This window comes from Aquarana catesbeiana, linkage group LG02, assembly GCF_042186555.1.
Source record: "Aquarana catesbeiana isolate 2022-GZ linkage group LG02, ASM4218655v1, whole genome shotgun sequence".
In the NCBI taxonomy this organism is placed as follows: domain Eukaryota; kingdom Metazoa; phylum Chordata; class Amphibia; order Anura; family Ranidae; genus Aquarana; species Aquarana catesbeiana.
Window position 1 is genome coordinate 92344181 of NC_133325.1, and position 14084 is coordinate 92358264.

The 14084-nt window shown below is 43.8% G+C and overlaps 1 protein-coding gene across 1 annotated transcript in view; it reads left to right on the top strand.

Moving 5' to 3' along the window:
* LOC141127050 (LIM domain and actin-binding protein 1-like) overlaps window positions 1-14084 on the top strand; it is a 74695-nt gene that overhangs the window by 5164 nt on the left and 55447 nt on the right. The window contains 1 exon segment of the mRNA XM_073613186.1: window positions 3809-3931. Coding sequence (XP_073469287.1) covers window positions 3819-3931 — 113 coding nt within the window. The 5' untranslated portion in view covers window positions 3809-3818.

A 14084-nucleotide genomic window follows, 5' to 3' on the forward strand; every position in this document is an offset into this window, starting at 1 on the left:
CCATTTTGCTGAAGCCCCAGCTGTAAATCATAAAGCAGCACAGTGGTGTAGTGGGTATCACTCTCGCCTAGGAAAAAGGGTCGCAGGTTCAAATCCCAACCACGACACTACCTGCCTGGAGTTTGCATGTTCTCCCTGTGCCTGCGTGGGTTTCCTCCGGGTACTCCAGTTTCCTCCCACACTCAAAAGACATGCTGGTAGGTTAATTGGCTTCCGTCTAAATTGGCCCTAGTATATGAATGTGAGTTAGGGACCTTGGATTGTAAGCTCCTTGAGGGTAGGGACTGATGTGAATGTACAATGTATATGTAAAGCGCTGCATAAATTGACGGTGCTATATAATATATAAGTATAATAATTACCAGTTTCAAAGTTTGACTTGATTTGTGTCCTCAACCAAACGGTCAGTGTCTGGTGTCCAAACTGATCACATGTGCAGCACTATGGCAGTTGCAGATCAAACAGAAGCAGCTTCTGTGGTTGTAAAGATAGGAGGGTTTAATTCCACTTTAAGGCTGTCAGCAGATTGGCCTCCAACTGTGGCAGTGCCTAAAAATGGAGAACTGAGCTTGTGCAGGGTGATGTTAAACATAGCTATACTTGCTAAAGGGACCAGCCTGAAGTGATCTAGCAGACTTTAAAAAAAGTGTGTTGTTTTTTTGTTGGTGGTTGTTGGTGGTTGTTGGTGGTTGTTGGTGGTTGTTGGTGGTTGTTGTTTTTTGTTATGTAGATTCATACTTGGGTGGATGCAGCATCATACCGATGCTGTATCTGTCCCCTGCCACCTCTTCACTGAGAACCGAGCCACTGAGCACCGCCGATGGCTCAGCAGTTCTCCCAGCTCCCTGAGCGGAGAGTTGCTGACTGTCAATCAGCAGCTCTCCTCTGTTCCTCCATGCTCACTGGAGCGCTGAGCTGTGGAGGGGGCAGGGAGTGACTGTCAGGTGTTTCAGCCTCAGTGAGCCACTATCAGTCTAGGCACCTGGTGGATCCAGACTTCCTAAGTCGTGATGACCCGGTGCCTGGACTGATTCCAGTGACGTCAACAGAGAGCGGACTTCAGACCACACTTTGCTGAAAACGGATCACAGGAGTGCAAAACAAATTGCACTCTTTTGAACCATAGGAGAAGCTCAGCCTAAAAAGCTCAGGCTGGACTTCTGAAGTTTTTTGACTAAAGTTCCACTTTAACTTCATTTGCACTTAACTAAAATCTCAAACAATGTTTTCAGTTTTCCCAATTATCTTTTATGCAGTACAGAACACCTTGTTTAATAGGGAAGGAGGGGGGTGTTTTTAGTCCAAATACTTGGGTGGCAGTGCTGTTGCTGCCAGATTATCAGGTAAAAAGGTGAATTAATTAAAAAAACAAAAAAACAAAAAAAAAAACCCTTAAACTAGACTATTAAAATCCAAGGCCATCACCGTGCCACATCCAAAACTCAAAGAAATCGAGAACTAAATGTTTAAAAATATATACACACATTTTACAAGGGGCCATGCCGAGGCTATAAATGATGGAAAGGTCATTCTAGGTTTATGAAATTAAGGCCATCATATTGTAGGTAAAAATAGTCTTCCATGATCAGATTCCCCTGCAGAACGCTACCCCTAGGTAGATTCAGTATTAATGCAGATATCGGATACTGAATCTGTCCCCTGCCACCTCTGCACTGAGCAATCAAAGACTGCTAATTGCTCAATTCTCCTCCATGTGGAGAGCCGTGACTGTCACTGGCTCTCTGCTCTGCCCCACCAGAGCTCACTGGAGTGCCAGGGGTTGGAGCGGCTGGCTCAGTATGCCAGTTGCTGGTCCATGCATTTGTGAGGATCCTGACTGTAAAGTTTGGGTTGATCCAGTGCCTCAACCGGCTGAGTGACGTCAACTGACATGACTTCAGCCTGCTGTCGCCTGAAAATGGGACACAGGAGTGAAGAACAAACTGCATTTCTGTAATTTCTAGGAGTAGGATCCAAAACGCTTTGGCCATACTATTTTAAAGCTGAATTCCAGGTATGTATCTTGCAGCAGTTACTTTGGTCCAAGCCGGATCAATGCAAGGATACACATGCTATACTTGTGGGATCCCGGCAGAGGTCTCCACTATCTTCTGAGTCCCATGCCAGAGTGAGAGGTTGCCCGCTCAGTAAGGGCACCATTCACAGAATGCCTTGCATTTTCCCTTTATGTATGCAAAGTGTTCTGTGATAGGCAGGTCTCCACTTAATCCAATCAAAGAACACTTTGCATTAGTTGAGAAATGCGGGGTGTTCTGTGAATGGCGTCTGGGGCCCAGAAGATGGCCTGTACTGTAGTAGCAAAGTCTACTACAGTAATTTCCACCTTCCATAGTCATCCCACAGGTATGCAAAATTCATGCTTGGGTCTAATTTAGACTAGTGACTTGCTAAAAATCCGTACCTGGAATTTGGCTTTAGGTAGCCCAGGTGGCAGGAAGAAGCTGACAGGCTGTCTGCTTCTAGGGAGGAATGATTGATGGGGCATGCTTAGTGTTTCTAAACCCAGGACCCTACATTCACTATATCTTGTCTCCCACAGTACACAACATGGAAATGCATTTATTTTAGTAACTCTAAACTGGTAAATCCCCTTTCTCATCAGCAGTTAGAGCAGTCTTGTGACTTCTATCAGTGTCTGGTTAAAGCTTGTAGGAGGGGTTTCCATGCTACTCTGGCTGTCCTATGAGGCTGTAGGACCCCTGACTCTCTGGACAATGCTGATTTGGCCCTGGGCTGATCACAAGCACCCTCCCAAGTAAAAAAAAAAAAAACTCTAGCAATACACACCAAACTGAGCATGTGCAGTGTGACTCCAAAGGCTCTATATTTTCAGCAGATGGATTGGGAACAGTGTAAGAAGGGTAGGATCAGGGAAGACAGGATCAAACTGCCTTTTTTAACCCCCTAGGTTCCATAGTTTGTATAACAAGCATGCTTCACTGCATATACAGACTGATTTTACTGTTGTGGGTTTAGTAACAGTTTAATGTCAAGTCTCCCCTAAGTTTAGTTCTGGAGAGAACAGGTTGTAAAGCTGGCCATAGACCAGTGATGGTGAACCTTGTCACCCCAGATGTTTTGGAACTACATTTCCCATGATGCTCAAGCACTCTGCAGTGTAGTTGAGCATCATGGGAAATTTAGTTCCAAAACATCTGGGGTGCCAAGGTTCACCATCACTGCCATAGACTGTTCAAATCTTGGCTGGTTCAGCAGGAACTGGCCGAGATTTCAAACAGGTAAGGGCAGGCTGAACATGTACCCAAATTGATCAATCTTGTGTACAACCAGATTGTCAAATTTTACATGCGATTGTCAGTGGCTATTCTAGCTGTTAGCAGTAATCCCAGAATAATGGGGGAGTGAGGTGTTTTTTTTTTTTTTTTTTTTTTTTTTTTTCTGCAACCTATGGTTGCAGGAAAGAAAATTGCTCCAACTATGGCTTGCATTAAGGCTCCACTTCCCCCTTTCCTTAGAGGTACATAAATGGTCCCTATCATTGTTGTTAGATTTTAGTCTGCCGTGACATGCAGGTGTGAGGATATGTCAGTGCTGGGCAGACCTGACTTGTATTGGAATCCTGAAGTGGAATAGTAAGTGATTGTTGGCCTCACCCTTCTTATGCTGGCAGTGTATTATGCAAGACTGTGCTAGGCCTGTTTTTTTTTTTTTTTTTTTTCTTCTTCTTCAAATAACTTGCCGGAACAGCAGTCAGCAGAGGGTTTTGCCTTTTGTATTTTGTTGGCTTGTGCTGCCTGAGATTAATATTTACCATTTTCCTCCGCAGGTTGCAGAAGATGGACTCGCGGTTTAAAAGGGGCCAGTGGGCCTCCCAGTCTGTCAGAGTGACAGCGAAGGAGCTATCCCTTGTGAAGCCAAAGAATTCTGCGATCATGGAACGCTTTTCCAGGTAAGGCTCTTCTGTATGGAATATCTGATGCTTAATTATGTTCACACTGGAGCGGCTGCATAATTATGTGTTTTTTAGGGCTGCAACTAACCAATTTTTTTCATAATCGATTAGTTGACTGATTGTTACGATTATTCGGATGATAACCTTAAGTGTGGTGTATAATTTAGTTAATATGTTAAGCTTAAAATAAAAGGCAATTCTTAAATATCTGCAGTGATGAATATAAACAGCTATCATTGGGGAGCAAAATCTCTAATCCACTCTGAGAATAACACAGAGATATACAGTATATACTATTAGAGGAGATGTACTGTATATACTATTAGACGAGATATATACTATTGGAGGGTGAATCTGGTAAATATAATCGGAGATCAAATTTTTTATTTAAAGAAAAAAAAATATAAGACTGTTTTGCAGGCTTTCAGCTGGAACTGTAATATATTATGTATGACAGACTCCCATGTCATAGGCAGGTGGCTTGATAAAAGCTCCCTGCACCTGCTGTCATTTATGCTGGCCATACAAAAACAATATCTTCCTTAAAAAAAAAAAAAAAAAAGATTTTTTTTTTTTTTTTTTTTTTTTTATCGTTGGGGTCAAATCTAAGTTCGTTTTCAACCAACGTGATGGGAAAATTCAAAGGAGCAAAATAGAAAACTTCTTGGTCAAACGAATTTTCAGACAGTGTGTGTGGTTTTTGTTCAGAAATTGCATTCATTTTAAAACTGAATATTAAAAGCAAGAGAAATTTTTAAACTATTTTCTTTCATTCTGTTAATGTACAAAGCTTTTTCGTAATGAATATCATCGTCTGAAAATCGATACATGTATAGCCAGCATAAGGCTCTGTTCACACCTATGCAGTTTGCTTTTTTTTTCTGGTTCTGCAGTGCTTTTTGCTGCGCGTTTTTTTTTTTTTTTTTTTTTTTTTTTTTTTCTCATGTGACTTTGCTCCGATTTACGTTTTTTATGCTTTCTTTTGGCCAATTTGTTCAGATTAAAAAATGCAAACCGCGGCAACAACGCACTATATGCTTTTCTGCAGCTTCTCCTTTGAAGTCTATTGAACCAAAAAAAGCAAGAACACCGTTTTGTGTTGAAAAGTCCTTGACCTTTCCGAATACGCAGTGGCTGAAAAAAGCATAGGTGTGATCGTGTCACATAGGAAACAATGTTAAATGAACTGTAGTGCGTTTCTGTAAAAAGCACCAAAAACTCATAGGTGTGAACCAGACCGTAGACATTTAGTAGCAGCAGCATATTTTTTTTTTTTGTATCACCTGTCATAATGGGGTTAAAAAAAAAACTAAAATGAGCCCTTTATAGTACAAAGAGTAGATAATCGCTACTATAAGATCTTGCACAGAGCAGTCCTGATTCTCCTCTTTTGGGGCCCCCCACCGACGCTTCTGGCTCCTCCTGCCTTCTGAGTGCCCCAAAAGCAAGCCACAAGGTATTTTTTTATAAAGTGCCCCTATAGCAAAGTAAAAAAAACAAACTTCTGCCTTTAGAACCATTCATGTCCTGCCCAGGACTACATGTCCCATGAAACATTGCTCCGCACACATTCACAAGTTCTCAGGCACTTGCTGACATGTATGGATGGTGTACTGAGCTGTATATGTTCTGCATTCTATTTCCTGATATGTAAACAAATAATGCATTCTGTATGCAGGCCAACTAATTTGTTGGCCGATTAATCGATTATGAAAATAGTTGAGTTTCGGCCCTAGTGTTTTTGTAGTGCACTTTTTGCATCCTTTTTAGTAGGAGGAGGAAACTAATTGTTAAACACAACCCAGCTAAAAAAATGCATGTACACGTTTTTTTTGTGTGGTGGTTTTTTTTTTTTTTTTCCCTGCATTATTCATGTTCTCCCATTGAAGTCTATGGTGTTAAGCACTATGCTGCACTAAAAGATGCCTTTGCACTGCACCATGGCAAATGTGACGCATGCCGCAGATGCAGGATAAATTGCACTAGTGTGAATATGGCCTAAAGCTGGCCATACCCATACACTGTTGTGGTGGTTTTTTTTTTTTACCATCAGGGTGAATAAAACTTAACTTAACACGCAAACAAGGTGGATGGAGGAATTCAGTCTCTAGGACGTATTCTGACAGTGGGGCTTGCTGCTGGCAGAATACACGAAGACCCCTTTCACACTGGGGCTGCAGCCACATTGATGCTAAGGCGCTGCTCGTTTAGTGGCGATTTTCGGCCCCTAGCGGGTAGCTTTTAATCCCAAAGGGGCTAAAAGCACCCGTGTTAAGGCACTTCCGAAGCGCTGCCCATTCATTTCAATGGGGAGGGCGTTTTGGGAGCGCTAAATACAGCGCTCCCAAACCATCTCAAAGATGCTGCTTGCAGGACTTTTTTTTCTTAACTTCCCGCAAGTGCACCGCCCCAGTGTGAAAATTCACACTCAATTAATAGGAGGCGGTTTTCAAGCGCTTTACAGGCGCCATTTCTAGCGCTAAAATGCCTGAAAACCGCCTCGGTGTGAAAGGGGTCTCATCAGCAGCTGCTCCAAATTTGGAAATTCTCAAATGGTGGGGATAGCCAAACCACATATTGATTAAAATTCTGTTGGTTCTTGCTGAACCGATCAGATTTTGATGGCCGATGTTGCTGCACCTGGTAAATACTAGCTTGTACAGTGCTGCATAGTACTTATTGGCTCTTAAAAATAAGAATCTTATTTGTAAATTTTTCTGTAGGTTTGTATACATCAGTCTCCTGTCTTATCAGTTTTCAGGTGCGGTTTTCTAGTTTGTGACTGCTGTGCGTTTTTGATCATCTGGCTGATGAGCAGCGTTTCCTTGTTCCAGTACAGGGAGACATGTAGCATCCTGTCCTGACCACTCCTGGGATGATTAGTCACAATCCGACTATGAAATCTGTTAACTCTTTTCTGTTTACTGAGGGAGACACACCTGTTTGTAGTGTGTGAGGGTTATCTGCTTCTAGGATGGTGAATGTAATCTGGCAGGCAGTCACCTTTTTTTTTTCCTTCTATGGCTGATCAGTAGCTTTGGGAATGAATTGCATAATGTTTTTCTTTCTTGGGGCTCATTCATATAGAGGCCTGTACAACATGCAAGAGCCACTTTTGTGTCTGGAGCTGTGTGCAGGCAGCCTATGTTGGTCAGACAGTGGCTGTATGGACTTGCCACACACTTGACTTTGACAAGCATGCAGGGATGGGTGTGCTGCTCTGAATGCACACACTGCCTTTTTGGCCGCATCTTTCACTACATGCCTGTCAGATGTGCATGCAAGTCTGTAAAGCTGCTGCATCATCTTCATTAACTTACGATTGGCTCCCTCCACACTACAGCAGATGCCTAAACGAGGTGCTCTTGCACGCTGTACAAGCCCTTAAACCCTCGTTCACATTGAATGTGGCTTTGAAATCGTGTTAGTGCAACTTGGAAGACTACTAGGGCCAATTTAGACAGGAGCCTATTAATCTACCAGCATGTATGAAGAACACCAGAGTACCCATGCAGGCATAGGTGGAACATTCAAACTCCATGCAGGCAGCGCTGTGGTTGGGATTCAGACAACCCTAGTGCTGTCAGGCAGAAGTGCTAACCACTTGGGTACTGTGCTGCCTAACTTTTCTAGTCTCTAGACCCAGGGTTAACTACAAGTCCCCAACCCCCTCAAAGGATGAGTTCACCTTTGTAATAAATGCGTATCTTTTTGCATTTTAAAAAGTGTATTTTTATTTGCTAATTGCCTGCAAAGCATTGCACCTGTGATCAGCAGATCACAGGTGCAATATCAGGCTCATGCAGACTGTCAGTGTATCTTTCTACTATCTGTGGGCAGGCAGATACACTGATGGGAAGCATCCATGAACTACCAGAGTGCTCAACAGCGCCCTGCTAGCTCATTGAGAACTACAAGCTGTCAAGGCTGTCAGTACTTGTTCTCCCACTCACAGAATTCTCCGCCCACCCCTGACCTCCTCCTTCTTTTTTTTTTTTTTTTTTTTTTTTTGTGACCACAGGTGCAGGGAGAGGGTCCTCAGCCTGCTGTCACGATGGGGATCACAGAGGGGGTGGGGGCTGTTGTACCCTGAATATGGGTATAATCTGTTACAAAAGGTGAACATATTCTTTAACATAGAAGGGGGGCAAGCTAAGTAGGATTTTAATTTAGTAAAAAGGGAAGCTGCAATTTTTTTTTCAATGTTGGAGTTAAACTGTGTGGCTACATGTGACAAATATATAAAGCAGGTGTTGGGCCAATTTAGCTTCAAATTAAAGGTTTGGCTGTAAAGGCTAACATTTTTAAACTTATTTCATTTTCTGAATTGAGCTAAAATCTTTCATTTTCAGACATTCCCCCCCCCCCCCCCACAGCCCCTCCTAAATACTTACCTGAGCCCAAACTCAAGCCAGCACTGTACCTAAGACCTGCTTGCTGTCTCTCTCCTCACAGGCTCAGACAGCAACAGGTGCCAGTGTCTCCAGCTGCTGCCATCAATCGGATACTGAGGGGTGAGGCCAACCACACTGGTTGTCAATAGACACACACAGCCCAGCTCAGAAGTGCAGCCACACATCTGCTCTGATAGCAAGCACTTGATATGGGGCACTCGGAAGGGAGGAGGAGCTGAGAGCGCCAGTAGGGGACACCAGAACAGGAGCATCAGGGCTGCTCTATGCAAAACCAATGCACAGAGCAGGTAAGTATAACATAGCCTTTTTTCTATTCAACATTGCGTCGTTCCACCGAGCAATTTTGGGCTTGACTATTTTAGGTCTGTAGGCAGCTGCAGAGGTTGTTGGCCGAAACTCCTGTTGCAGTCGGGAAGGTTGGAGAACCTTACTAACTCCTTTCCCCATGGTAAGCTGGTGCTGAAAGTGACACGAATGCACCTAACTTTGCTCTGTGAGTGGGCATCCAGGGCGCTTCTTTATAGCAGTGGTCATCAACCCTGTCCTCAGGGCCCACTAATAGGCCAAGTTTGCAAGATAACTGAAATACATCACAGGTGATATCATTTGCTGCTCAGTGATTGCAGTATTCTAGTCTGCATCTCCCCAAGGTAATACATAAAACCTGGCCTGTTAGTGGGCCTTGAAGACAGGGTTGATGACCACTGCTTTATAGGACAGCGCTGATCTGCACAGATCCTTTAGAGCAGTTGCTGATGCCTACAAGTCTAACTCTCCTCTATAGTCTGCTTTATTTAGCCAATAAGTGGGCTGGTTGTATAGGTACACCTTCCTTTTTTAATAAAAAAATAATAATAAACTTGCTTTGTTGTGCTAGATCCCTGGTGCCCAAATTGTGGCCTGTGGGCTTCTTGCGCCCTTTATGGTATTTGTGGCCCTGTGCAGACCCTGGGAAATGGGAGCTTCGAATTAGAGTGGCTGCATGTTTGGGTGGTGGTCTTCCAACAGTCCTGCATAACCTTTCCTCAGTCTGATGGTTTCTTGCAGTGGGTTTTCAGTCTAAAACTTGTAGTAGGTCTGCAGTCTGACCACCAGTGTCCAGAGTCTGACTTCCTGTGTGTTCTCCATGGTCTCACTATGGCTCATTTCTCAGATGGACTATGGGGGGGATGTAGTGTGTATGACTACAACTAATGTCCACTGCTGACTCCAAACAAGACGTGAGGGAAGTGGAGAGGTTTGATGCCTCATTTTGTGATAAATGAGCTATCTGAGGGGAAATATTTTTGAAACTGCAAGCATTTGACATGGACAGATGTCCATGGCAACCAATCGGGCTTCTTCCTTCCAGAGAAGCAAGGTGATTATATTTGCTACGGCCTACTGCTCCTCCTTTGTTTTCAGCTTCTGTAAATCATAATGTGTTGTGCTGGAAAATATCTCGTGAACAGTTTGTTCCTTTTCCACTTGGTGTGTAAAGAGATCTTTGAACAGTTGGCTTCTTTCCAAAGGTCCACCCATCATGTAATGTGTTTAGGCACCCATCAACATGGGTGGAGAAACGTGACTATTAAGCCAATATTTCAACAATAGCCTCAGCCCTGTGTACCCTCCAGACCTGCTGGCTGGTACTTTTGTGCTGCTATATAGATGGTGCCTGCACCTGCCCGGGGTTGATTACTTGCATGTGAGATTACATGTAACTGGCCACGATTAGCTGCAAGAAGTGGCAGCCTCTCAATGCTTTTCAATGGGGCCTTCTTTCGCTGGGGTTCTTGCATATAATGGGAGTGTGGATGCATTTGAAGGTGTGACTGCACCCTTACTGCCAGTCTAGCTGGTTCATCAATAGTGTGCAACCCCTCCTCCCGCGGCTGATGCAGATTCTATGCACTCGATGCCTTAAGTGTTACTAAACCCAGGAGGCTGTATTCACTATATATGGTCTCCCACAGTACACTGATCATGGAAATGCAATTATTTTAGTAAATATAAACTGCTCAATACATTTTCTCATCTGCAGTTAGAGCAGTCTTGTGACTTCTACCAGTGTCCTGCCAAGCACTGGTTAAAGCTTGTAGGAGTTTTCATTCTCCTCTGACTGTTCTATTAGACTGCAGGAGCCCTGACTCTGTCTGGACAGTGCTGATTGGCACTGTGCTGACCCTCTAACAATACACACCAAACTGAGCATGTGCAGCGTGACTCCATAGACTGTTATCAGTAAATTATCAGGGGACATTGGAAGGAGGGGAGGATCAAACTGCCTTTTTACACAATGCAGAGGATTAACGCCTTAGCTTCCACAGTGCGTATAACAAGAAGGCTTTACTGCATATACACATTGATTTTACTGTTGTGGGTTTAGTAACACTTTAAGGTAAAAAGCTTCCACTCTCTGGGCCCCCACCCCACCCCCTTCCTAAGCACTTGCCAAGCACCACTCTCAATCCAGCACAATTGGGGCCGTCAGCTAAGCGCTGCTCTTTCTGGATTTACGGGCTTGGTTGGGAGCAGCAGAAGCCATTGGCAGTGAGGAGGAAGCGTGGGGCAAGGCCAAGCTGCACTGTTTAGATGTACACAGCCTGGCTCAGGATCAAGCCTGCACAAGTGCCCCATACCCTGCGGCTTGCTAAAGGGGGCAGTGGAAGGAGGTGGGAATCTAGAGTCTTGGCAGGGGACACCAGAAGGTTTGGGACTGCTGTTGTGCAATACTTTGGCACAGAACGGGTATGTAGAATGTCTTTAAAAAATTTGCTTTGCAATCCCTTTAAAATAAGAGGAGCGCTGGACATTGATATAGAATTGCATAGGGGGGACTCTTGAAAAATCTTGCTGAAAGCGGAGTTCCACCCAAAAATGGAACTTCCGCTTTAAGGGAGGTGACCCCCTGACATGCCACATTTGGCATGTCATTTTTTGCCCCTTGCGGTACCATCCTCTTGGAAACACTTGTCTAAATACAGTATCAATCCAACTCTGTGCCCTGCTGCCAGTCCCCTCTCCATGCTCTCAGGCTTGGCTGGGAGGAGCCTGAGCCATTGGCTCCTGCTGCTGACAATCAAACCCTGAGGGATCTGGGTGCAGCACCAAGACATGCATAGATGCGCACATCCTAGCTCTGGATCAAGCCTGCACATCTGCCCCCATTGTAAGTGGCTTGCTATGGAGGTAGACACAGAAGAGGAGCCAAGATCGCCAGCAGTAGACCCCAGATGAGAAGGTTCAGGGCCACTCTGCAAACTATTGCAGGGCAGATTAGTGTTACTAAACCCAGGACCCTGCATTCACTATATCTGATACATGGAAATGTAATTATGTTGACCTTTTCTCAGCAGTTAGCGCAGTCTTGTGACTTCTATCAGTGTTTGGTTAAAGCTTGTAGCAGATTTCATTCTCCACTGATTGTCCTATGAGGCTGCAGGACCCCTGACCCTTTGTCTGGGCAGTGCTGATTGGCCCTGTGTTGATCACATGCACCCTCCCAAGAAAAAAAAACTATTAGCAATACACACCAAACTGAGCATGTGCAGCTTGTTTCCTTGGCCTTTGTTCGATCAGGAGATAATGGACTGTGGAAGAAGGGGAGGATCAGAGAAGACATGAAACTGCCTTATATAATGCAGAGGATTAACTCCTTAGGGTCCACAGTGAGTAATGAGCATGTTTTACTGCATAAATATTGTAAATGGTCTTGCGCTATTCCTTGATCAAATGCGTGAATAATAAACATAACCATTGGTGTGACTGGTGAATAAGCAATCCAAAACAATGATTGACAAAATGTCAAACTGTTGAAAATCAAGTGTTCAAATAAAGCCAGTGATCAGTCCTTTTAAATAGAATATTCCAAAGAGCCTTTCTGCTTCCACCAACACCTCGGTGCTCACAGAACTCTCACCTCCTATCCACATAACATGAGCCTTTGATCAAAATCCAATATGGGTTTGAAGATCCTTCCTCCCGGAGTCTTCTCCGCAAATCCCGAATCAAAGATCCAGATTCACATGTGTGGACTAAATAGACTGCCTCTAACATAATCATAAACCATTTATTAAAAGAATACATCTGCTTACATCAAAGCACAGTAATATGTGCACAAAATTATAACATCTGCGTTTTTCAGCCTCTCATCACTTCCGGTCCGCTGTGTACTCCGGCCACGCCCTACGCGTTATGTCACGTGACTTCTTCAGAAGTAGTGTGGGGTGGAAAACGCTGATGGTTTTCATCCTTTTTTTGCGCGTTGTTTTTGGATTGTGTATTCACCAGTCACAACAGTGGTTATGTTTTTATGTGTATTCACACATAGATCAAGGAATAGTGCAAGACTATATTACTATACTTACTATATTTATCTATGCACATGTAGTTGTGAACTCATTGGGTATTGCAGCATTTCCCTTACAAGTTATTTGGATCGCTTATTTAATTGCCTAGTGGTGCAGAGGATTATTCACTGTCGTAGTTTTAGTAACACTTTAATATAAGATATTTGATATGTATAGATTTAGCAGTTTCAAAAAAGTTACATTCCCAGCACGTTCCAGGAATGTAACGATCACATTGTGCTCTCAAGCAAACTATCAAACCATTCAATGGCTGGTGTCATAGCTCATATGTGCAGCATCATGACAGCTGAAGATTTGTGGCCTTGTTCACACCATGGTGAAGAAACGTCAGTTTTTCTGCACGGACTCAAAAAATAATTAAAAAAAAAAAAAAAAGTTCTCTGTGCCCTGTTTACACTGCAGATTTTTGTTTTTCAGCGCAGGAATCTGCAACGTGTGCAGTTTTCTGTACGGGAAAAACGTACTGCCATCATTGGTGTGAACAAGGCACATAACCGACACACATGAAAACTTGTGTGAAACTGTTGTCTCTGCAAGTGAAGTCTGTAGTTTTCATGCACGTTTGTGAACGAGAAAGTGTTACTGAAACCAGGACCCTGCTTTCACTATACAGTAAGCCCCTACATACGAACCTTCGCGTTGCAAACTGTCAAAGATGCGAGTATGTGTTTGCTGTTTTTCATTCAACCCGGGGGGGTGTGAACGAAAAAAATGAACGAAAAAAATGAACAAATCGCTGTACCAACACAAGCAATGTTGGTACAGCGATCTCCCCATCTGTGCTATTGTGCTCTGATGGGGGGGAGGGGGGGTGGCTACTCCCCCTCCAGAACACACTGATTAGCGCTTGCAGCCTTTTTCTGCAAGCACTGATCTTTGTTCGACTTGCGTACGAGCTCCTGGAATGACACTCGTTTGTGTAAGGGACTTGCTGTATCTGGTCCTCCACAGTACACACATAATTATTTTAGTAAATATAAACTGCCAAATACATTTTCCCATCAGCAGTATATAGCAGTCTTGTGACTTCTGTCAGTGTTTTTAAAGCTTGTAGGAGTTTTCATTCTCCCATGACTGTCCTGGGAGACAGCGGGACCCCTGACCCTCTGAACAGTGCTGATTGGCCCTGTGCTGATCACATTCGCCCTCCCAAGAAAAAAAAACTCTCTACCAATCTACACCAAACTGAGCATGTGCAGAGTGCCCCCAAGCCTCTGTACTATCGGCAGATTGGGGACAGTGAAGGAGGGGAGGATCAGAGAAGACAGGATCAAACAGCCTTTTTTTATTCAGTGTGCAGGATTAACCCCTTAGGTCCCACAGTGAGTATAACAAGCATGCTTTACTGCACATACAGATTCAGTTTACAGTTGTGGGTTTAGT